General features: G+C 40.0%; 1 protein-coding gene across 16 annotated transcripts in view; it reads left to right on the forward strand.

Annotated features, from left to right (window-relative positions):
• SYNE1 (spectrin repeat containing nuclear envelope protein 1) overlaps positions 1–24,605 on the forward strand; it is a 494,933-nt gene that overhangs the window by 215,013 nt on the left and 255,315 nt on the right. For all 16 annotated transcript variants that reach the window (XM_044924087.2, XM_044924084.2, XM_044924085.2 and 13 more), the window contains 11 exons: positions 3,278–3,379; positions 5,665–5,868; positions 6,709–6,916; positions 7,732–7,844; positions 9,336–9,541; positions 10,533–10,688; positions 14,555–14,846; positions 15,883–16,055; positions 18,315–18,624; positions 20,993–21,157; positions 23,673–24,029. In XM_044924087.2, the coding sequence (XP_044780022.2) occupies positions 3,278–3,379; positions 5,665–5,868; positions 6,709–6,916; positions 7,732–7,844; positions 9,336–9,541; positions 10,533–10,688; positions 14,555–14,846; positions 15,883–16,055; positions 18,315–18,624; positions 20,993–21,157; positions 23,673–24,029 (2,286 nt within the window). The remainder of the gene's footprint in view (positions 1–3,277; positions 3,380–5,664; positions 5,869–6,708; positions 6,917–7,731; positions 7,845–9,335; positions 9,542–10,532; positions 10,689–14,554; positions 14,847–15,882; positions 16,056–18,314; positions 18,625–20,992; positions 21,158–23,672; positions 24,030–24,605) is intronic.

Genomic DNA, 24,605 nt, shown 5'->3' on the forward strand with positions numbered 1-24,605 from the left:
CACGGAAAGTAGGCTTCTAAAGTTCTGGTCATCAATTTAATAACTCATTTTATTCCCATTTCCTGCATTCATGTATTCATCCCTTCATCAGATTCCCCATGAGCGCCTAAAATATGACAGGCACTGTTTTAGACATTGAGAATTTACTACTAAAACAAAGTTACTACCCTCATGGTATTCACGGTATTTGCATTACGACATCTATCTTATGTAAACTGTCCAGAAGTAACTGGGCCGTGATGAAAAATGAAGCAAGGTAAGAGGAAATAGAGTAATCAGAAGTAACCTGCCTCACAAAGCATGGGACTGACTGCGCCCTTGGTGAGAGAAGAGACAGTTCACATTCTGTCCTCAGGACTCCAGCCCAGGGCCTGGCACATGGTTGGACCTTGACAGACACATGAAAAGTGACTGCAGTCTGAATGAAATGTAGTTGAATCATCTGTATGTCCTAAGTTATCACCTGTCTTTGACCCCAAGAACATTTTATAGATTATCCCTATTTCTAAAACCAAACAAATAGAAGAAATTATTCAGACTAAAAGTACAGTCAGGAGAGGGATCGCACAACCTGTTTAAGTGTTATCTTTGATGTTAAATTAACATAACAGCTCAGACAGTGGTGTGTGCTAGAGTACAGCTTGCACCAGCTCACAAAAGTCAATTGTTACATTTTCAGGAATTTTGCAAGCCAGGGCTAAACACAATCATTATTTAAAATTAAGTTGTAGGGACTTCTCTGCTGGTCCAGTAGTTAAGGTTCTGCCTTGCAATGCAGGAGACATGGGTTTGATCCCTAATCAGAGAACTATTATAAGATCCCAAATGCTGTGGAGCAGCTAAGCCCAAGAGCCACAACTGCTGAGCCTGAGTGTTCTGGAGCCCATATGCTGCCATTAGTGAGCCTTCAGGCCACAACTAGAGAGTCCATGCACCGCAAGGAAAGATTCTACACGACACAACAAAGATCCCATGTGCAGCAATTAAGACGCCCGTGCTGCCAAATAACTAAATATAAAAAAATTAAATTGTAAATAGCTATATCAACCTCACATACACAGATGACACCACCTTTATGGCAGAAAGTGAAGAACTAAAGAGCTTCTTCATGAACGTGAAAGAAGAGAGTGAAAAAGTTGGCTTAAAACTCAGCATTCAGAAAACAAAGATCATAGCATCCGGTCCCATCACTTCATGGCAAATAGATGGGGAAACAATGGAAACAGTGAGAGACTTTCTTTCTTGGGCTCTAAATTCCCTGCAGATGGTGACTGCAGCCATGAAATTAACAGACACTTGCTCCTTGGAAGAAAAGTTATGACCAACCTAGACAGCATATTAAAAAGCAGAGACATTACTTTGCCAACAAGGGTCCATGTAATCAAAGCTATGGTTTTTCCAGTAGTCATGTATGGACTGTAAAGAAAGCTGAGCACTGAAGAATTGATGCTTTTGAACTGTGGTGTTGGAGAAGACTCTTGAGAGTCCCTTGGACTATGAGGAGATCCAACCAGTCCATCCTAAAGGAAATCAGTCCTGAATGTTCCTTGGAAGGACTGATGCTGAAGCTGAAACTCCTATACTTTGGCCACCTGATGCAAAGAACTGACTCATTGCAAAAGACCCTGATGCTGGGAAAGATTGAGGGCAGGAGGAGAAGGGGACAACAGAAGATGAGATGCTTGGATGGCATCACCAACACGATGGACATGAGTTTAAGTAGGCTCCAGCAGTTGGTGATGGACAGGGAAGCCTGGCATGCTGCAGTCCATGGGGTCACAAAGAGTTAGACACAACTGAGCAACTGAACTGAACTGATATTAGTAAAGACACTGTATTAAAAATGAAAGCAATAAATTCTCAAAACTCATCACTTCCTCATTACTTTTCAGCAATTATCTCGGTTCTGAAGTAACTGACATTCATTGTATGATGAAAATACTGTAGAATATGTGCAACTACATGGTACTTCCAGCTCCTTGTGCTATGGCATCATGTTGTAGCTCAAAATGGTGGTAAATGCTATAAGTCAGGGCCAGTTGTTCAACGAGTCTGGAGGACGCTCCTGCTGCTCACCTCTGGGATACAGGGAGCCAGTGGGCGTCAGCCACATTCACAGTGTCAGATCTGGTCACTCACAGAGATCAGTTTTTTATGTTACTCTCTGTGGTGCACCAGTTAATAAGATTAGTGAACTGGATTCAGCTCGGTGCCTAACAGTTTCATTGCTGCAGTGCAGGAAATGAAGGGGAGGTGTGTGTGTGTGGCCCCTTAATTTCCCAGGCTGCTCCTGGGGAAGGCCAGTGGGCCTGACAGGAAATTTCTTCCTGGGTGAGGAAACTGCTTTCTAGATTGAAGACATCAGGAGGTTTGTTAGTGTCTACAAAGAACCGCAACACCACATTTCAATTGAAAGGGTCATTTTACTAAATGTTTCTTCAGGGGTCCATTGCCTGGAGAATTCCATGGAAAGTGGCGCCTGACAGGCTACAGTCCATGGGATCGCAAAGAGTCGGACACGACCGAGCAGATAATACTTTCACTTTCGTGGGTCCAGATAAATAATGACGTTTCCAAGCATCTAATTTGTTCCATAATGATTCTCTGGTTATTCTTTCTTCTTCTTGTGTTAGTGTTGACAGGAGGAAAAAAAAGAAGGCAAAAGGCAAAATGTTAGATGTCAATTCATAATTAACCTGAATTCTGTTTTAACACCCTTGAAATTTCTAATTGAAGCATTTCTTCAATTACTGTAGACTGTATTACATATATTATACATATTACATATATATTACATTATATATATGTAATACATACTATATTACATACAGTCTACAGTAGTGAAGAGGCACTCCTGAAATGCTTCTCTAAGACTTAAATGCTGCCATAGTAGCCAATGATATTAATGCTAATAAGTAAATGACAGTTAGTCTGCTGAGAATTCCCACTGACTCAAGACTTTCGGTTAGTGTTTAATTTTTTCCAGAAGTTTTTATTTTCCCCAATAAAAGAGGGTTGGAAGAAAGTTCCGCATACTCCCTCACATTCCCAGTGAAAGTTAATGATGATATTTTTCCACATTCACAAATAATAAGAATCCTCAGAAAATGGAGCAGAATTTTGTTTTTTGTTTTGTTTTTTACCCTGGGTTAAAGTTGGGTCTTTTTGACAGAGTTAATGCTTGAAATTATGAAATGCCAAGTAAAACATGTCATTCGTTGTATGACATGTAATTAGTTGATAAGTTATGTTTTCCCCTTTGTCTTTTACCTGGCAGTCTGAAGTTAAAAAGAAAGCATTGAGGTTAGAAGAACTTCATTCTAAAGTTAATGATCTTAAAGAATTAACTAAAAATCCAGAAACACCTCCAGACCTTCAGGTAAGCACTCCATCAAGTTTGTAATAACTCTATATACTATTAATATAAATTCTCAAAAAAGTGCATGTATATGTGTGTGTATATTCTTATTGTTATCACTGTCATAATTCCAAGCAGACACATAGACCTTATCAGACATGAGAGTTAAAATATAGCATCTTTAGAATTCCTGGTGCTAGTTCCAACCCAAATATTATAATAAGATTAGTTCTTTTTTTCCTTACTAAATTTTGGAAGTCATAGCATTCAGCTTTCCTCAAGAACCATTTTAAGTCTAGACAGAAACAGAAAACATGTTTATGAATATTGATATCCTAATTCACATTTTTCTAATCCTTCTTACTGAATAATTGCATTTGGAGGGATTACCATCACAATGTCTCCCTTTGTTCCTCAAGGCTCTTTAGATGGCATAAATCCACAGGTACTGGAGGCAGGCCAGGCAGACGGGGTTTGACCAGGAACCGGGGATGCTTCAGTGAGGGAGCTTGGGCACAGCCAGCACCAGTTCTCAGGCCCAGGGCTTCTAACTCATTACTTTAAGCTATTTGTTGCTGCTTTCATTTTCTCTACATTTTCTCTCTTCCTATATTGCCTTTCTCCTTTTTCTACTGTTTCTTACTAACCGATCAATCTTGTTTGATCACCTATACTTTTGCTCTGGCCCAAGACTGTTTTATCTATCAGTTAGTTATATTGGTGGATGATATACTTGTACCAGAAGGTTAGATGCTTCACCTGAAGCAAGGATAGGCAAAAAGGGTGCTGATAATCAGCAAAATTAAATAGGAGAGCTTGTGCTTATCAAGGGCATAAATGGACAACAGTTGGATTTTGGCAGAGTGAAGATGGAGGCAGGGTTTTGAGAGAGAGCTACTGTTGTGCTCTGTTTTCTCTCTTTCACACACACATGCACACACACACACACACACACATACACTCCTACCCATGCCCATGGAGGAGATGTGGAGGTCCCTGCACCTTACCTCAAAATGGAAAGGATTTCACTGATACTGTCTGGAGAGCATGACATGTGCCCTGTGTGGTTGGCAGACACAGGAGACTAGTATCTAATCCCCCACAAAAAACCTTAAGGGCGGGAGACAGGCTGGCTGGCTGACTGCTGATGTATTTGCCAAGGATACATGATTGTTTTGAGTGGCCTACATCTCAGAGTCATCTGGGGTGAAATGCCAGTGTGTGACCTCTGGCCCGGAAGTGAATGATGAAAGAGAAGAGCTTCCGTGTGGGCATCTCAGGGTCCTGCAGAGAATTTCTGCAGGCTTAAGAGGCTTTCTGGGTGATGAACAGGCCTCAGCAGCAGGGAGTTAGAGATGCTAAGGCTGCATAAGGAGGAAGTACAGAACCTGAGAGGAATGTGTTGCCTGTCTCTGGGGAACTTCAGCAGGAGGGGGCAGCAGTGAGGGGCACCTCAGAAAGCCCCATATGAGGCCTGTGACAGGAGTGAATGTGAACTCACCCAGCCCAGAAAGCAGAGAGGCCAGCCACCGGCGGTGGTCACCACTGTCCTGCCTGTCCCAGCCTGCAGGTGTCAAAGGCTGTCGAAAGTGGGGGAGTAGGGAAGAAAGACGGAAAAGGCACTTGGCCCCTTTTTCCGCTGGAGGCTTCATGTTTGCAGCAGGTCTGAGCAGAGGATAAGAAAAAAAATCTCTAAGTTTACCTTCAAAGTTTTGATTATTAAATCAGCCTGGATGTTCTCAGTGTGGAGTTGAAACTGCTTTGCAGTTGACCAGGATTATAAATCCTTTTATTGTTATGTGTGGGAAAGTCCAGGGCTTCCCAAAATCAGTCATCCAGGGAGGAGACAAGAATTAACTTCAGTGAATATTTTAAATGGGAGACAAAAATGACATTGTTTCATGATAGAATCCCAAAGTGGTGTTTGTTCAAAGTAGTAGCTACCTCACGGTGAAAAATATGTTTTTCCCTGGGAGAATGAAGAGCAGGTTTTTGGTCACCAACTTGGTAACTCTGTGTAGGTCTAGTTCTGTTTTGAAATGAGATCTTGTGGATTTCCTGGAATCTCAGTCAAAACTTCCACTTTAAAAACCCAGTATTAACTATAATCCTCACTCTTTCCATTTCCCCATTACTCAAGATATTTGGCAACTTGAAACCACTGATTTTCCTCTTAAAAAAGTTGAATTAGCATCCTTGGTGAGGCTTCTGTGATTTTTACTGTTAAGCTGTGCATGAACGGAATGCCTACTGAACAAGGGCTCTGGTCTTTACAGATTTGAATGAAATCTCACTTTATGTTTTAGTTTATAGAAGCTGACTTAAGGCAGAAACTGGAGCATGCCAAAGAAATTGCTGAAGAAGCAAAAGGAACCTTGAAAGAATTCACTGCTCAGAGTGCACAAGTGGAGAAGTTTATTAATGACACGGCAACCTGGCTGACAAAATTAGAAGAATCGTTGATGAACTGTGCCCAAACGGAGACTTGTGAAGGGCTGAAAAAAGTGAAGGTAAGTCATAAACTATCACTAAGTCTTTACCTTTCAATAGTAATATTAATTCTCCTGCTTTTCAGTGACTATAATATAAATGTAACCTCTGTTATGTTACCCATATTAGCACCAAACCAACTATAGGAGACAGCAAAGTAACAGATGGAGAATTGAATGCAGGTGGTAAGAAACTAAACACGAATATTCTAAAAATGGAAAGCATGCATTGCTATAGGGCCTGCTAAAAGATTGTACTTGTTAATATATAATACATATTTTTTAGTAAAAAGGTGGGAGCCTATAGAAGAACTGTTTGAATTTCTACAAATTTTCAAACTTGAATACCTAATAGTTTTTCATCACTTAATTATTTTTATTGGTCAGCATGACTGCTTTCGTACTGAGAAGGATCTATGTTTTAAAAATGGTTGAGAAAATGATATATGTAGTTTGTGCTCTTTTAGCATATTTTCTTACTATTCTTGAGACTAAGGACATATACTTCTAAAATTTGCTACTGGTGCTTTTGGTATGGCCTGTGATCCTAAAACAAAGGCCAAGTAACCCAGGGGAAAATGTGAATGCAGGAAGCTGATTTGATTAATAGTTTCTAATCAACTAACTAAACCCAAGATTCTGGGCTGGAATCCACAGATCTTTTCCGTTTGTTTTAAATCCTAGACTATAACCCAATTCCTACCTATCTCTCAACAGCTGTTTACAGGTGTAGACAAAATTGTATACATTATTGAGTGGATTTCAACAACATCACTTTCCAAAAAACATTCCAGAGTGTGGTAGATGAGATATTTCTCTTGAATGTAAAGAATATCCTTCATGGCATACTTTTATTCTTAGGACATACAAAAAGAACTTCAGAGTCAGCAAAGCAACATCAGTACGACCCAGGAAAATCTCAATAGCTTGTGCCGCAAGTACCACTCAGTGGAGCTGGGGAGCCTGGGCAGTGCGATGACGGGGCTGATAAAGAGACACGAGGCTGTGAGCCAGTCCTGCTCCAAGACACAGGCCAGCCTTCAGGATTCTCTGGAAAAACACTTCAATGGTGAGTTCCGACAGGCCCTAGCATGAGTAGTTTGTTTACAAGACATAGTCCAAACCAAATGCTGCCTAGAAACGGCCAGAAAACTTTCCACAAGAGTAGCATTTTAAATTTGTGTCTGCGTTGTGATTTGAGCAATAAAATTATTGTGGTTGGGCTCTCACTGTTGGCAGGATTCTTCTTCTTTCTCCCTAAGAAAATAGGAGGCTGCCATCTTGATAAATCTGAACTTCATGTGGATTTTCTAAGTAGAGCTCCTTTGTGTGGAAAATGACTCCCACTGCTCTGAGGAAATGGCACAGTAAGCTTGGATATTAGGAGAGCCTATAAAACAGCAGGCATGTAATTCAGGGAACTGTTGGTCTTTTGTGTCCCTGATTGGCCTCCAGCACTGCTGTGCCTCTGCTTTGGTGTCAATGTGTGACACTCTAAGTCAGCATGGCGGGCAGGGGAGATGGTTCCTCCCTTTGCCATAGAAATGGCTTTAACACCTCAAGAGCATTGCTTACTCTTACATAGTCAAGCAATTATCTTTCTTCACCAAGAGAAAAAAAAAAAAAATGGGAAATCAAATATGTCAGGAATACAAATTTCTTTTCAGTCTTACATCTGAGATAATTTCTCAGTTCTACCATGAGACGTCACACTTGTAGGTCATACTGTATTATATTCTATACTATTATTAATATTGTTTTCTTTCTGAAATATGTTGTAAGGCAGGATGTAATGGGCTGATCACCAGAATTAATTCATTGTGGTCATCCTGGAAGCTCTTTCAATGTTTTCTATGTGTTCCTTATTTTTGTTACTTTCCATAGAGTCTATGCAGGAATTCCAAGAATGGTTTTCTGGAATAAAGGCAGCAGCAAAGGAATCATCAGATAGAACTGGGGACAGCAAGGTTCTGGAGGCAAAGCTCCGTGATCTTCAGGTATGCAAGCTGGCGCTACTTTTTCCTAAATTGCCTTCAAGTGCCTTCAGGTCAGACCTAAACCATCTATTTCCCCAAACCTTCTTTTCTTCTCACTTTTCTTCTTCCCTAACAGAATTAGATTTCTTGGGTCAAAAAGAGATAGGAAGTATGAAAAGTAAGTTGATAAAAATGTTAGAATTTCATTCATGTTGATGTAAGGCAGAAATCAAACCAATATTGTAAAGCAGTTACCCCTTGAAAACATATAAAATATTGAAATATATTAAAAATATATAAATTTTTTAAAAAGTTAAAATTTCAGAATTTCCAGATCCCATTCCTCTCTTTTTTAGTCTATTACTCATTCTTCGGCAATCATTCAGAACTAAACCTAATTTTAGTTTTTATGGCAGTAAAAGCATAAATAATTGTATCTATTTTACATCATTGTCATGAAGAAGTTTTAAACAGAAGACATGGCTTGTGTTTTTTTTTAATAACCTAGCATCTGAATTTGGAGCTAGGATATATTCAAATAAAAGCAATAGATATTGTAGGTTTTAAAGGTGTGACAGACAATTAAAAATGTATAAATTTTGGTAAGGGAGTGCAGCAACATTAAGAATGATTGTCAGGAGCCTAAGTTCAAATTAAGTTTTGGCCAAGTTTTTCAAATGGTTAATCTGAGCAAAGCACTGTGTTAAGTATTATAAAAATATTTTTTTAAAAATTAATGGGGGAAAACATTAATGAGGAATATAAGGATTTTGTGGCTTAATGGGTGATGTGATAGCAATTATGTAGATAACTCATTAGCAGCCAGGGAGAAAGATGATTATAATACAGGAAGCTGGTTTTGCTGGAGGCATGGTGAATTCAGATGTGGAGCTGGGCTCCATAAAGCTTGAAATGCAGAGGATCTCCATGAAGCAAAGTCTGAGTGACAGTCACAAATACCTCTGTGAAGCTCAGAGTGGAGGCAAGACCAGCATAGTGGTTCTGGACTTCTTTTGCTCAGTTGAAGCCATGCCCATGTATATGATCTTCCAAGGAAGAGGTGCATACCCAGAAAAGCAGGGATCTGAGCACAGGATTTTGTGCGCAGTGTGAGTCAGACAAGGAGGCAGGGTGGAGGCAATTAACCAATTGAAAGATGTCACATTAACCATTTGAAGAAGTGGAGGCTGGACCAGGTTAAGATGGTGAGAATGGAGAGGGACTGAGTGAGAACAGACCTTGATGAGAGCATCCTTCTTTCCAGCTCCATGTTGCTTGCAGTTGGTCCTCAGCGGTTCCAGTGACTGGCTGGCACCATCCTCCATTCTCAGTCTTGACTGTATCCAATTGTATACATCATTCTCACTGAAGCTTATCAAAAGCCTTCTTCCTTTGGGCTGTTTTTCTTCTCTTGCTTTACTTTCTCAGATCAGAGTTGTAATTAATCCTCCTATTCAGTAGGATCTTTGAATAATAGCAAATGCTTTGTATTACCTTTATTTCCTGAAACAGAACATTCTGGACTCGGTCAGTGATGGACAGAGCAAGCTTGATGCGGTGACCCGAGAAGGACAAACTTTGTATGCACATTTATCTAAACAAATTGTCAGTAGCATTCAGGAACAAGTTACAAAAGCTAATGAAGAGTTTCAAGCATTTCTGAAACAGTGCCTTAAAGACAGACAGGCGCTACAAGACTGTGCTTTGGAACTTGGGAGGTAAGTTTTTTCAACAGGTATAGATTTCATCATGCACGGACTATTTCTTCAGTGATTTAAAGTAAAGAGGCATTGGGAATAAACAAAAAATATTTTAAATTGTGAGTTTAAATTATAATGTTTTGACTTTAAGTACACGTTCATACTAGGACAATAACTGATTGCTCAAACTCTGATGGTATCATTTGGCTTTATTTTCTATACAGAAAAAGAAAGGAATTATATTCACTAATGATTATGAATGACATAAATGTATGTACTTTTTGTCTGTTTGGCTAACTCTAGATATTAGAATTTTGACACCCGAATTTTTGATTATCCAAGTCCTTTCCTCACTGTGTCTACTTCAGTGAGGTTGGAATTATGGCAGAAAACACTTATTATATTTCTCTGAATCAAGATTCCAATCAGGAAGCTATATCAACAGGGCTGGATATAAAATTAGAAAAAATATTCTGTTGCTAAGGAAAGATGTCAGTATAATCAAAATGCCTTTTTTTGGTTGGAGGTATTTGCCTGACTTTTGTCAAGGTTTCTTAGAGAATTTACAGTGTCTTTTTAAAACTTAAGAACCCTAGAGTCTTGTGCCATATTCAAATCCCCATAAGATACAAAGACCCAGAGATGACTTTCCTTCCTGTTCCAAGGGCTTCCACGGCCCCATTTTTCCACTGGCCCCAATTTAGGGTCTTTGTAGTAAGATGTAAAGTTAAGTGCACACAGGCATGGAAATGTAATCTTAATTACCAGCTATAATTATCAAGATAGAGTGCTTCTTTTTCTGCTTGGATCTCAAGAAAAATGTCCAGAATTTGTCATTTTGTTACTGAAATAAGTGATTATTTGAATGGGATTATTGTCAAATTTTCTACTCTACTTGAAAATCCATGAGATCTTAATGGCCATAGACATTGTTGACCTCAATATTATAATTTATTTATTATAATGAACATATAAGAATTTCTCTAACGTGTTTTGTTCTTTTCTTTAGCTTTGAAGATCAGCACAGAAAACTGAACTTATGGATCCATGAAATGGAAGAAAGATTAAGTACAGAAAACTTAGGAGAGAGCAAGCAACACATTCCTGAGAAGAAAAACGAAGTCCATAAAATTGAAATGTTTCTGGGAGAACTGTTGGCTGCAAGGTAGGATGTGGAAGTGGAATAGATGCTTTTCTTACTAGCAAATGTTTGCTTGTCTGGTTGGTTGGTTGGTTGGTTATTCGGGTTGTTTGTTGGCTGGTTAGATGGTTAGTTGGGGTGGTGATGTTTCTATACCTAGTACACAAATGATTGTATAGTGTTTCCATGGCAGTGTGGTGATCTGGAGAGAGTATTGGATTGGAGGTAAAGAGCTGATCTCCATTGCATTTATATCTCCCTTTGTTCAACAAATTGGACAGGCCACTCATTTCCTGTATTTCTTGATATTAGCTTTTAAACATTGAGAATAATAATAAATACATTTTCCTCCCAGAGGTTATTATAAGGATATAAGGTGATTATAAAATACCCTTCATTTACAAAATAACACTATAGACCCCAATTTCCATATATTTCTCACACACTTCAGCCTCCAGGATTATTTCCAATCCACCATATCCTCATAATATTGTTAGTAAAGCAAAAGGTATTGTCATGAAGTCTGACTGCCCTAAAGATTCATTTTCTTCACTGCAGTATTTGTCTTCTCATTGTTTGTCAACTGAGCAAATGTTTCCGGCTCAGGCAGTTCTCTGGCCTGTGCTTTGGATTCCACTTTCATGGCTTTGCTCCCTCAATTCACACTACATCACTGGCATTTTCAGTTGCTTCATTGAAATTGTTGCACTGGAAGATAGAACACTTTTCACTAGGGGAGGGAAGCTTGGCCCAAAACTCTGTCTGACTGTTGCTTTGGTCCTACCTCTGTGAACCTTTTGGAGAAGGCGATGGCACCCCACTCCAGTACTCTTGCCTGGAAAATCCCATGGATGGAGGAGCCTGGTAGGCTTCAGTCCATGGGGTCGCTAAGAGTTGGACACGACTGAGCGACTTCACTTTTACTTTTCACTTTCACTTTTCACTTTCATGCATTGGAGAAGGAAATGGCAACCCACTCCAGTGTTCTTGCCTGGAGAATCCCAGGGATGGCAGAGCTTGGTGGGCTGCCATCTACGGGGTTGCACAGAGTTGGACATGACTGAAGTGACTTAGCAGCAGCTGTGAACCTTTACCATGGGGCAAACACGTTGTTGATTTTGTTACTGAATTCAGGTTAAGCTGCTCATACTCAAGAATCTAAGAATGAGAGACAAGTGTTGAATAAAAGGAAAGATGACTTTATTGAGGCACCTGGAAATTCTGGCAAGAAGATGGACTCATGTCCCAAAGAACCAATCCCCACTGCTGATCAGAGAACAGATTTTAAAGGAAAACTTGAAGGGTGGGCAGGCAGAGACTACAAGCAGAACAAAACAGTTAGCTTTGAGAATCATCTTGAAACTGGTCATTTGGTGGTCTGGTCAGCATCACCTTGATTGTTTTAAGCACAGTTAATCTTCAGTTATAAGTTCAGTTTGTTATCAGTACCTTGAAGTCAGTTCTTGGAATTGTGCAAGCCACATATTCAGTATTGCTCAAGATAGAGCATCTTATGTCATGACTACAGTCTGGTCATCATGTGCTGTGCTTAGTTGCTCAGTCGTGTGCAACTCTGTGACCCCATGGACTGTAGCCCACCAGGCTCCTCTGTCCATGGGGATTCTCTAGGCAAGAATACTGGAGTGGGTTGCCATTTTCTTCTCCAGGGAATCTTCCCACTGCAGAGATCAAACCCTGGTTTCCTGCACTGCAGGAGGATTCTTTCCATCTTAGCCACCAGGGAGGCCCAGAAATACTGGAGTGGGTAGCCTATTCCTTTGCCAGGGGAACTTCCCAGCCCAGGACGCGAACTGGGGTCTCCTGCATCTCAGGCAGATTCTTTAACAGCTGAGCTACCGGGGCAGCTAGCTTTTTCCCTCTGGTGGCCATTTTAGTGTCTGCAAAACAACTCAAGAATGTGAATCAGACTTTGTTATTTATATCCTTCAGGGAGAAGCTAAAGATTCTGTGACTGTGTTGTCCTAATTGTTAACCGTTTGAACCTGCTTTTTTGTGACTCAGGGGAGACCTGGGAGACTACAGCTTTTCTACAAACAAGAGACAAGGGACACAGAAGGGCTTTGGTATCTGGGAAGGCCTCACAGAGTCCTGCTCAATTTCAATTTTTTATTAATTGAACCCAATAGTGATTCAATTATAAATTGAAACTCACCCCAACCCAATGGTGAATTTAAATCTTGACTCTTGTCTAGGTACAATATAACACGGCCAGACCTATTTCTCTCCTCCTTTTAAACATTTGATATTCTTCTTGAGCTATTACTCTGATATTCCAGGACCAGATGCTTGGACACTAGGTGTATTTGCTCCCATCTGCTTTCCACCTGGCAGCTTCTCTAGACAATCCTAATGTGCTCCACTGGTATCCCAGCTTCTCCAGCTGAGTCACCTGACTTCTTTCACTTGCTGGCCACTTGCTCTTCCCAGTCCTTTGGATTTTTTTTTCATCATAATATTCTGCAAGTACTTTGCATATCTTAGGGAAATGCCCCGTATTTTTAAAAAGAACCTCAGACTTAAGAATCATTGATTTTTATTGTCTATTAAGCAGTTCTTCTTGTGGTAACATGTGATATATGTCCTCTTGAATTATTATTTAACTAAAGTCATTGTTTAAACCATCTTCATGTCTTACCTTCATGTCTCATGCAGATTACAAGTATCAGTTCAGTTCAGTCACTTAATCGTGTCTCTTTGCAACCCATGAACTGCAGCATGCCAGGCTTCCCTGTCCATCACCAACTCCCGGAGCTTACTCAAACTAGGGTCCACTGAGTCAGTGATGCCATCCAACCATCTCATCCTATGTTGTCCCCTTCTCCTCCCACCTCCAATTTTTCCCAGTATTACAAGTATAAGAGATGTACTTTAAAGTATATGTAATGTTGTCTAAGTCTTATATATCTCATTGAAGCACACAGGATTCTGTTCAGATAATTGCTGCTCAAGCAAAAGAAAAAGACGAGGTAGGAGATGGGCTTCCTGTCCTTTTTCTGACATTCACAACAGCTTGTGTGACAGCATCAACAGTCTCCCTTCTGATATCCCAGGCATTTCCTGAGAGATATGCTGATTCAGAAATCTGTAAAACAGCATAAAGCCGACCTAGCCATAGAAGATCATGTTTTCCCTTGACTTAATTAACATAACCTCAAACTGAGATGAGCGGAGTTCCCAAGATACAACAAAGAAACCCATAAGTATTCATAAGATGGCCTTTTGAAAGGAGCTTTCTTTGGCACTTTATCTCTGCCACACATTGTGCTGGATGCTGGGGATATGAGATGAATGTAATTACCGTGGCTTCTAGAAGGTGAAAGCCTTGTGGATGGAGACAGACAGGGTGTATGAGGTGAGAGAAAGGCGGAAAGAGGGCACCAGAAGGGGAGTCAGCATCATGCTTCCTGGGGATATAAGCCCTGCACTGAGATTTGAAGGGCCTCTTAGAAAAGAAATTGAAGAGTGGTTATGAAGGAGGAGTCTTCGTGTGTATACAGCAGGGTGGAGTGCTTAGGGAGTTTCAGGGAGCTGTTTATGATTAGAGCATTAACTAGGAATGAAGAAAAGTCAGAGATCAGCCCAGAGAGACAGGCCTGGGACATTTCCTGAAGTGAATCCCTGACAATACACAGGGCTGGGATCCAGGCATAGATAGCACAGACTGAATGAGATCCCTCTATGGGAAGTGACTGCATTCAGATAAACAGAGAGCCAGGTAGCCAGCCCTCTGAGGGCGCCCAGCACCATCACTGAAAGGCATGTCAGCTGTGCCCTCTGGTCTGGTGGCTGCTCCAATGTCAACAATCACGTGTCACTCCCCTGTGCTCCTGACAGTCAGAATTCATTTTTTTTTCCCCTGTTTTCTTTAGAGAGTCTCTGGACAAGCTGTCCCAGAGAGGGCAGCTTCTCAGTGAAGAAGGCCACGGTGCTGGGAAAGAAAGCCGCCTGTGTTCCCAGCTCCTCACGAGCTATCAGAACTTACTCCGGATGACCAAGGAGAAGCTCCGGAGCTGCCAGGTGGCCCTGCAGGAGCATGAGGCCCTGGAGGAGGCGCTGCAGAGCATGTGGTCCTGGGTGAAGGACATGCAGGACAGACTGGCCAGTGCAGAGAGCACTGTGGGGAGCAAAGACGCCTTGGAGAGACGGCTGTTACAAGTGCAGGTACGTGGGGCGCCAGCCTGAGGCCTTCTGAAGACTGTTGGATTAGACTCACAGGTGTTTGGGGTGTCCCTGGTGGCTCAGACTGTAGAGAATCTGCCTGCAATGCAATAGACCTGGATTTAACCCCTGGGTGGAGAAGATCCCCTGGAGAAGGGAATGGCTACCCACTCCAGTAGTTTTGTCTGGGAAATCCCATGGATAGAGGAGCCTGGTGGGCTACAGTCTGTAGGGTCACAAAGAGTCGGACATGACTGAGTAATTAACAGACACACACACACACAAACACACACACACACACACATGCATACACACAGGTGTTTGAGTTAGGTCCTCATCATTCAACTGTGAGCCTTCTCAGGATTACGTGGGCAAAATGAAGAAAATGGGCAAAAAAAGAATTTGGAGGGATTGTTTTTCTCTTCTGTCAAGGAATATTTTTGTTCTAATAGCTTTGAAATTATTTTTTTTTAATTTTAGTAAACATTTTTAGCAAACATTATGAATGTACCATGCAAGTTGATTGGAATATAGAGACCAAAATTAGTTCTTGTTTTCCAGAAGTTCCCAGTTAGTGGAAGAGATCAACCTGTAAATTATTACTTTCAGTACAGCCTGTATGGAGGGGCCCTGATGAAGTACGGAGAAGGCCACAGACTAGCCTGCAGTCCGTGAAGTTTCCTTTGAAAGGCAGAAATTACCCAGGCAATAGAAATAGGGATCTATCAAGTTTTGGACAAGAGTGTCTTCGTTTTCAAAATGACTTCTCTTTATTCTGATGCAAAATTCAATAAAGTTCCACTTCTAGGCTTGTGGTCCAGAGTTTTCCAGGAACTTAAATCAGAGTTGGTCTCTGACTTCCAGACTCCCGGACTTCTAATATTTAAGTAAGGTGTTATAGAGCCATAGGGTCCAGAGTTTGATATTGTTGTTGTTGTTCCATTTTAAGGTAAGGTATGCCTTAGCTTGATTCTCATGGGAAACAACACATCAGAAGGTTTAGTAATCCTGTTGATGATTATTCATTCTTCCTTCACAGGAAATTCTCCTGATGAAAGGTGAAGGGGAAGTTAAATTGAACATGGCCATTGGCAAAGGGGAACAGGCCTTGAGAAGTAGCAACGAGGAGGGTCAGAAGGTGATCCAGACTCAGCTACAGACCCTTAAAGATGTGTGGGCTAACATCATGGGCTCCTCCGTCCATGCCCAGAGGTACAGAGCCCATTTTTAGTGTGTCTTTGCCTGAGTCAAACCCAGTGACTTAGTAAAATGATGGAGTAGTGCTGAAGGTATCCTGTAAGAGAGTTACCAAGCATGTTATTTTAGATAGTTGTATGAATGCTTGTCTCTGCCTGATTGAATTTTCTAAAACTGCAATGGCTGGTTTTGTTTGCTTGCTTGCCTTGTGTGTGTGTGTGTAATATTTACATCTCCCATAACATCTCTCATGGAATCTGGCACACATGGGCTTAATCAGATACCGCCTCTAAATTCATCAAAGAAAGAATATGTCTTTAATAACTTTAACAACTTTAATAACTTTTTGCTTTTTAAGGAAAGTTAAGTCATTGGCAGCTTTTGAGCTTACATACAAATCTTTTTCTCAATCGAAGTAATATCCCTAACAGTGGGCTTACAGAGATGTTGGGAGAGTATGTGATCACCCCACTCTATCCTGACATTTAGAGTAAGGCCAGGGGAACCAACCTCCTGCTATGTGTGAACACCTTCACATGAGCAACAACCAGACCACATGACCCCATTGCATCAGACGCTGATGAGAAAACAGAGAAGATTCTAATTGTTACACAAGGTTTTGTTGTTGTGTTATATTTATGATTCAAAGACTTTCATCTTCCTCCCTCTTCTCAGAGGATCTACAAATTATCTGACTGGCTGGTTGGACAAATGACTTTCAGTCAGTATTATACTAACACACATTCCAGAAGTCACATTCTAAAGGTTATATGTACTGTTCAATTGCGGAAGAAGTGTGTGCTCAAAATGATCTTCATAAATAGATGAACAGAAGATTAGAGCTCATCGCAAAACAAAATAACACTCCAGATACTCATTGCAGTGTAAACAGTGAACCACGGTGACAGCTAAAAATGTGCTTTGTTTATTTTGCATATGGAGGGTAGGTGGTAACTCCACAGAGTCAGCAGGATTTTGAATCTTCATCACAACTCATAATGGTCAGCAAAGAAAAAAAAAAAAATCAGATTCCATAGTTCTATCATTCTATAGATCAGACTGCTGGGGCATGAACTAAACTCCCCAATGCTTGGTAACAGGCCAACTTCATAAAAGCGAATAGCAATACAGGTGAATATTTTCCGGATGTTAGAATAAGATGTTAAATACAGGAAGCGGATTTAAATCCTTGATTCTTCTCTTTCAGCAAGGAATTAACTTTGGAAACTGCATTTTGAGCAGTAGCGGTGCTCAAATTATTGTGCTAAAATAATGAAACAAAGTAGTTTTTGCTCTCTCAGTGCTCAAAAGCTAGGGTAGGATATATTCCAAAAAAAAAAAATAAAACAACCAAGCCTCTGACTCAGATTGTGTTCCTAAGATGCTGTGGACTGTGGAAAAGAGTAGGGCTTGGATGGCTTCTGGAGAAGTGAGATGGATTTGGACTCTCCAGAAAATTATTTGCAGAAAGAATAGGGCTTTAAGGCATATATGATAAGGTATATATTGGTGCAAAGGGGAAATTTTGAGCAAAAGAAACAATTTGGAAGTACATTCACCACAGATATAACTTCAGTGTCATAGAATTATATGCAAGGGAGAGTGGGAGGGGTCACTGAAGATGAGTTAGAATAGTTTGTAAAGCTAAATGTTGGAGGTATTTTAAAAATGCCAGTCTAGAGAGCCTTTTAGTTGACTATTGGGAGAGCTATTGACTTGACTATTAACTTAGGCGACTATATTTCTAATACTATTAGCACACTGAGCCTTCATCCCTTCACACATTCAACACAGAAGCACTAAACATTATATATTATATCTGCAAGTGAAAAAATCAATCTAATTATGTCATTTACGCAAAAGAATACTTTACATTTTGAATTCCATTATCTTTAATAGGATAAACCAAATCCAAGAAAATACAGAATTAATGTATATGAAATAAAATTTAACTGGTGCCCCCTGGCTGATGTTTTGACAATGTAACATATATATGTGTCTATTCATTTAGGGCAATTAGCATCTGGAAGACAAATCTCCAGATGCATATGCGACTAAGACATCTTCAAATTTGGGGATAAATTTATTTTTATTTGGAAGAAGCTGTGTTGTAGGTCAGAAGAGTAATGTTTTCCCCTTCACTTGAAGACACTGTTTTCATCACTCACAATACCATTCGGTAAAAGAGCTTACATGGGTGCAATGCCCTCATGGTTGGTTTTTAGTAGAGATGTGATGATAACTTACTTTTGTAATATGTGACATTGATTCTAGCACTTTAGAATCTGTGATTAGCCAGTGGAATGACTATCTAGAGTGGAAAAACCAGTTGGAGCAGTGGATGGAATCAGTGGATCAAAAAGTAGAACATCCCTTGCAACCACAGCCTGGTCTGAAAGAGAAGTTTTCCCTCCTGGATCACTTTCAGTCCGTTGTATCGGAGGCGGAAGACCACGCCGGAGCCCTGCAGCGACTCACAGCAAAGGCCAGGGAGCTCTACCAGAAGACTGAGGATGAGGCTCTCACGGATACGGCTCAAGAGGAACTGAAAACACAGTTTAATGACATACTGACCGTTTCCAAGGTTAGTGCTTGATAGCAAAGGAAAAACGTCAAGGTTCAGGTAAAGAACACACTGTAGGTTAAATTTTAGGGGAATTGGTGTGGAGGTTGCGAGGGAGGGGATATATATATATAATATATATATTATGTATATATGTACACGTTATGTGTATATATGTATATATATACATATATATACAGCTTATTCGCTTTGTTGTATAGCAGAAACCAACATAACATTGTAAAGCCATTATCCTCCAATTAAAAATTTTAAAACTAGAAATAAAAAATGAAACTATATCTTTAGGGAACAGGTATATTACATAAAGGGTCATTTCTCACCAATGGATGCCCATGAATTTTTCTCTCTATGCAATTTTGGGATTATTGTTTATTTGTTTTTTATCCTTCTCCACTCAGAATGTTAATCAACCCATTTCTTTTCTTTGTAAGACTCTCTGAGACTCAGTTGTCAGTTTCAAGTTCTTTTGCTTTTGCTGCCACTTATATTTGTTACGTTAGGTGCAAGTCTATTTACCTCCCAGATTTAAGTCATGTACCAAGTATTCTATTTCTCATTTTAGTAAAACCCTCATTTTTCTGTTCTCCAAGAAATTGGCTCCTTCGTGTAATATGAAGATTTTCTCTCAATTCTATCTCTGAATCATTACTTTCCTCCATGACTTTTCTATGGCATATATGTGAGAATGTTAAAGAAAATACGGGAGAAGGTTTTTTCCTTCTCTTGGCTTCCTTTAGGGAACTCTTGTATTATTAGTACTACAGTTTTTAACATATGTGTTCAGTTCAGCCGCTCAGTCGTGTCCGACTCTCTGCGACCCCATGAATCGCAGCACTCCAGGCCTCCCTGTCCATCACCAACTCCCGGAGTTCACTCAGACTCACGTCCATCGAGTCAGTGATGCCATCCAGCCATCTCATCCTCTGTCGTCCCCTTCTCCTCCCTCCTGCCCCCAATCCCTCCCAGCATCAGAGTCTTTTCCAATGAGTCAGCTCTTCACATGAGGTGGCCAAAGCACTGGAGTTTCAGCTTCAGCATCATTCCTTCCAAAGAAATCCCAGGGCTGATCTCCTTCAGAATGGACTGGTTGGATCTCCTTGCAGTCCAAGGGACTCTCAAGAGTCTTCTCCAACACCACAGTTTAAAAACATCAATTCTTCGGTCCTCAGCCTTCTTCACAGTCCAACTCTCACATCCATACATGAACACTGGAAAAACCATAGCCTTGACTAGACGGACCTTTGTTGGCAAAGTAATATCTCTGCTTTTCAATATGCTATCTAGGTTGGTCATAACTTTTCTTCCAAGGAGTAAGCGTCTTTTAATTTCATGGCTGCAGTCACCATCTGCAGTGATTTTGGAGCCCCCCAAAATAAAGTCTGACACTGTTTCCACTATTTCCCCATCTATTTCCCATGAAGTGATGGGACCAGGTGCTATGATCTTCGTTTTCTGAATGTTGAGCTTTAAGCCAACTTTTTCACTCTCTTCTTTCACTCTCGTCAAGAGGCTTTTTAATTCCTCTTCACTTTCTGCCATAAGGGTGGTGTCATCTGCATATCTGAGGTTATTGATATTTCTCCCAGCAATCTTGATTCCAGCTTGTGCTTCTTCCAGCCCAGAGTTTCTCATGATGTACTCTGCATATAAGTTAAATAAGCAGGGTGACAATATACAGCCTTGACGTACTCTTTTTCCTATTTGGAACCAATCTGTTGTTCCATGTCCAGTTCCAACTGTTGCTTCCTGACCTGCATATAGGTTTCTCAAGAGGCAGGTCAGTTGTTAGTTTATCTTAATTTTTATTTTGGTAATGATTAAGAGCTATGACTTCAGTTAAAAAGACCTACAAATTTGAATTCTGGCTTTGAGGCTTTTTTGGATGTATGACTTTGGGCATGTTACTTAACTTCTGTAACCTCTAAAGGTCCTTTCTCATAATACAGTTAAATAGTATTATCTACATCACATAGCTGTTATGAGGATTAAATGAGCAAATTTATTTTAAGTGCTGAGCAGAATACTGTACACAAAGGCAACACAAATAATTTCTTGAACAATAAGAACAGTTATAATAATAGTAATAATTAAGTAGATTATTAGTGAGGGATGTTAGTCAACATTCATTAAGCATAGATTTTTATTCTAAGCTAGATCAAGTAAAACTTAAAGGAAAATGATTGCTTCTTCACAGTCTTTCAGTAGAATTAAGATTCGATTTTTTTCATTTTGAGATATTAGACATAGAGAAAATTCAAAAATAAGAAAAGAATCTTTTAAGATCATTAAGACACCTGCTGCCTTGTCTGAATAATGATTCGGGTTCTGAATAATGATTACTGTTAAAGTACTCTTCTTTCTCTACCAGGAGAAAATGAAGAAAGTAGAAGAGATTGTGAAAGACCATCTCATGTATTTAGACGCAGTCCAAGAATTCACGGATTGGCTCCATTCAGCAAAGGAAGAACTTCATCGGTGGTCAGATATGTCAGGAGATTCACCAGCCACCCAGAAAAAATTATCTAAAATTAAGGTCAGAAAATAGACGGATGGTATAACTGCATTGGTTCTTGGGTATCACATTTCTGTGATGAAGATTCTGTGGATAAGATTATTTAAAATATTTTCTTCCTGTTTTCTATTTGTTGGCATTTATTACCTTGTACCTCAAGAATCAAAAATATAGATAGGAGAAAAAAGGAAATTCAAAACATAGTACACTTGTGAGGAAAATGGACCACTGTCCATGGATGCTTCTGTGTGCAAATGTGCTTATTATTACTGTAACATCAAGGCCTACAAAATATGCACCAGATTGGTGGGCTGACAAAACCAGATACTATTTTCTAGCACGGTGGAAGAAAAGTTTATAAAGTAACTTGGTTAAAAGTATTTGAATAATTCACTTGTTTTATTCTGCTTTCTTAGCCAACAGTATGACAACATAGTAGAAAACAGTAATTTTAAGGGCATTAAAATAGGTTCCTGTTTATAAGGTCTACTTTAAAAAAAAAAAAGAAGTTCACATATTTGAGGGAGCTGGAACAAGTATATTTCTATTTACTTGAATATTAAATTGCATTAATTTCCTCTATGTGGAAGTAATAGATTTTAATCTGAGAACCAGGAAATGGTGATATTTTCAATTGTTTAATTGTACATGAGGAAACATTGAAATACATAGTATAAATGTGGTCAGGAATAGAAGACTGGGATTGTGTTCTGACACCTGGAAATCAGAACATAAAAATACTCGTTGATGACAGCAACAATAACTACATTTTGAAAGTTTACTCTTAAATGCTCAGAAAGTATTATCTTATTTAAATCTTACTACAACTGCACAGGTTTTAAATGAGATAACCACAGAAAGCCACTTCTAAAATTCTTATTACCTGTGTGATTCCATAAAATGCTTTGCTATATTCTTCACTAATATTTTGATTTGTTCCTCCTTTTATTCACCCATTCATCCATTTATTCAATGAAGGTTGTACAGCCCTCAAGGAACTTGACGTGTGGGAGGGAATGAGGATGCACAAACTGATGCTTATAAAATCATACAGCAAATCTAACCCTAGCTCACGAGTTCAGGCTCTAGAATCGGACCCTGACACTACACCTTATCCCTACTGCTTTTCTTAGGGCAAGTTACTTGATGTCCTCAAGCCTCAACCTCTTTCTTCATCGGTAAAAATCAGAGTAACAATAGTACCTGCCTCACAGAGTCATTTTGAGGACTAAATTAGATCTTGTGCCTAAAGCATTTTAGCAGTCCAGGAGCTAAGTCATGAATTTGTATTAAAATTAACAAAAATAATGGATACATAAATATATAAACATCAGAATAGATTCTGTAGAGAAATCTATTCTTAGCAAGAAATACCACTATTTTACCTAATTAGCAATACATGTTTATTTTGTTATCTTTTGGGGTATTTGTGTGCTAAAAGTTGCAGTTAAATTGTTGAATTTCTAGTGAGGTTCTCAAAAGTAAGAAGAATAGTAAAAATGAATGCTGTGTAAAGGTTGTTTTGAGCTTTCAGCTTAAGTATGTCTGTGAATGATTTATTTTAGTTACTATAAAAATATTTCGTTAACATGCTGAAAGTGAAAGTAAAAGTGAAAGTCGCTCTGCTGCTGCTGCTGCTGCTGCTGCTGCTAAGTCACTTCAGTCGTGTCTGACTCTGTGCGACCCCGTAGACAGCAGCCCACCAGGCTCCCCCGTCCCTGGGATTCTCCAGGCAAGAACTGGAGTGGGAAAGTCGCTCAGCTGTGTCCAATTCTTTGGGACCCCATGGACTATACAGTTAATGGAAATCTCCAGGCCAGAAAATTGGAGTGGGTAGCTGTTTGCTTCTCCAGGGGATCTTCCCAACCCAGGGATCGAACCAAGGTGTCCTGGATTGCAGGCGGATTCTTTACCAACTGAGCTATCAGGGAAACCTGCATACTGAACTATTTCATACTTAAAATATGTCATATGAAAATATTAACATACTGAAGTATTTGAAATTGAGGAGGGCTTATTCTTTTGTTGGATGAGTTAGCTTGATTCCTAGTGGAAGAGAAGTGTCGTTTAAGCTACCACCTCGGGGAAGAAGATGGAAATGGGGTAGAGACAAGAGCAGAGGACAGAACAAGAACAAGAACAAGAACAAGGACAATCCTTGTTCACTTGTCTTGATGTCAACTTAGGGAAAAATAAGATTCACTCATTTATCTGAGTAATACACCACAGGCAAACATTCAAATCACTATCAAAATAGTTTCACATATTCCAACAATGCTGGATTTCAGGGTTCCCCTTTAGTCTGTTTCAGGATGTTGCAGATTCCTCAATTTACTTCACCACAAACCTTGACGCTCACAATGATAATTTTCTACTATAATAACTTAGGAGGGGGCGGATGAATTGAATCCGGTTCCTTGTGGCACACTTGCTAAAACTTCCTAGCAGGACAGGGTCCCCCTCTGTACACATTTGGAAACTTGAAGGCCAAGTGACTCAGAGCCTCCTCGGTTGCCATGGTGATATTCCATTACAGGAGCTGATGGATTCCAGAGAGATTGGTGCAAGCCGCCTAAGCAGAGTGGAGTCTCTGGCCCCTGCCGTGAAACGGAACACGACTGCCAGTGGCTGTGAGCTCTTGGACACGGAGATGCAGGCCCTGCGTGCGGACTGGAAGCAGTGGGAAGACAGCGTTTTCCAAACGCAGACCAGCTTGGAGAACCTGGTTAGCCAAATGGCCCTTTCGGAGCAGGAGTTCTCAGGCCAAGTGGCTCAGCTGGAGCAGGCCCTTGAACAGTTCAGTGCCCTCCTGACAAGCTGGACTCAGCAGTTAGCCCTCCTGGAAGGCAAGAACACAGATAAGGAGCTGGTGGAATGCTGGCAGAAGGGCCGGGTAAGTTGGCTTCCTGTGTCTGCTGGGGGGTTATGCTAAAATGTTTGTTTGCCTTTCTTTATTGCTAAACAACAACAACAACAAAAAATTCCTTGCTAACTAAAAACATGCAACATTCATACTTGGAAAAATAAGTATGAATCTAATTAAATTTGTAAAGCTGCTCCATTTCCTTTTTTCATAAGTCAAAGTACTGTAAAAATATAGACATAAGGGAGAAAGAGGCTTTCTTTCTTTTTACCATAAGAAGCGTTTATTGATAGTAGGAATATTTTACTTTCATTCTTATGATGTAAGAGTTTGTAATGTTGTTTTCAGCTACTCAGTCTGAAAACAGTGGCCTGTGGGTAGAGGCATAAATAGACAGAGAGTCAGAGCTGTTTTCCTGCCAGGGAATTATTTCCAACAATTAAATGATTGAATTCATAGCTTTGAAAGAAATGTTTGGTAATCTCCTAAAGCACAGCTAATAGTTTTCACCCTGATTAGCTCTCCTGTGTGTGGATTTGACAGCTGTGTTTGAATTAATCCGTTAACAGAACTCCTAGTCATGCTCGCCAGTTGCCTTGTGGACTT

The sequence above is a fragment of the Bubalus bubalis genome, chromosome 10 (assembly GCF_019923935.1).
Source record: "Bubalus bubalis isolate 160015118507 breed Murrah chromosome 10, NDDB_SH_1, whole genome shotgun sequence".
Classification (NCBI taxonomy): Eukaryota; Metazoa; Chordata; class Mammalia; order Artiodactyla; family Bovidae; genus Bubalus; species Bubalus bubalis.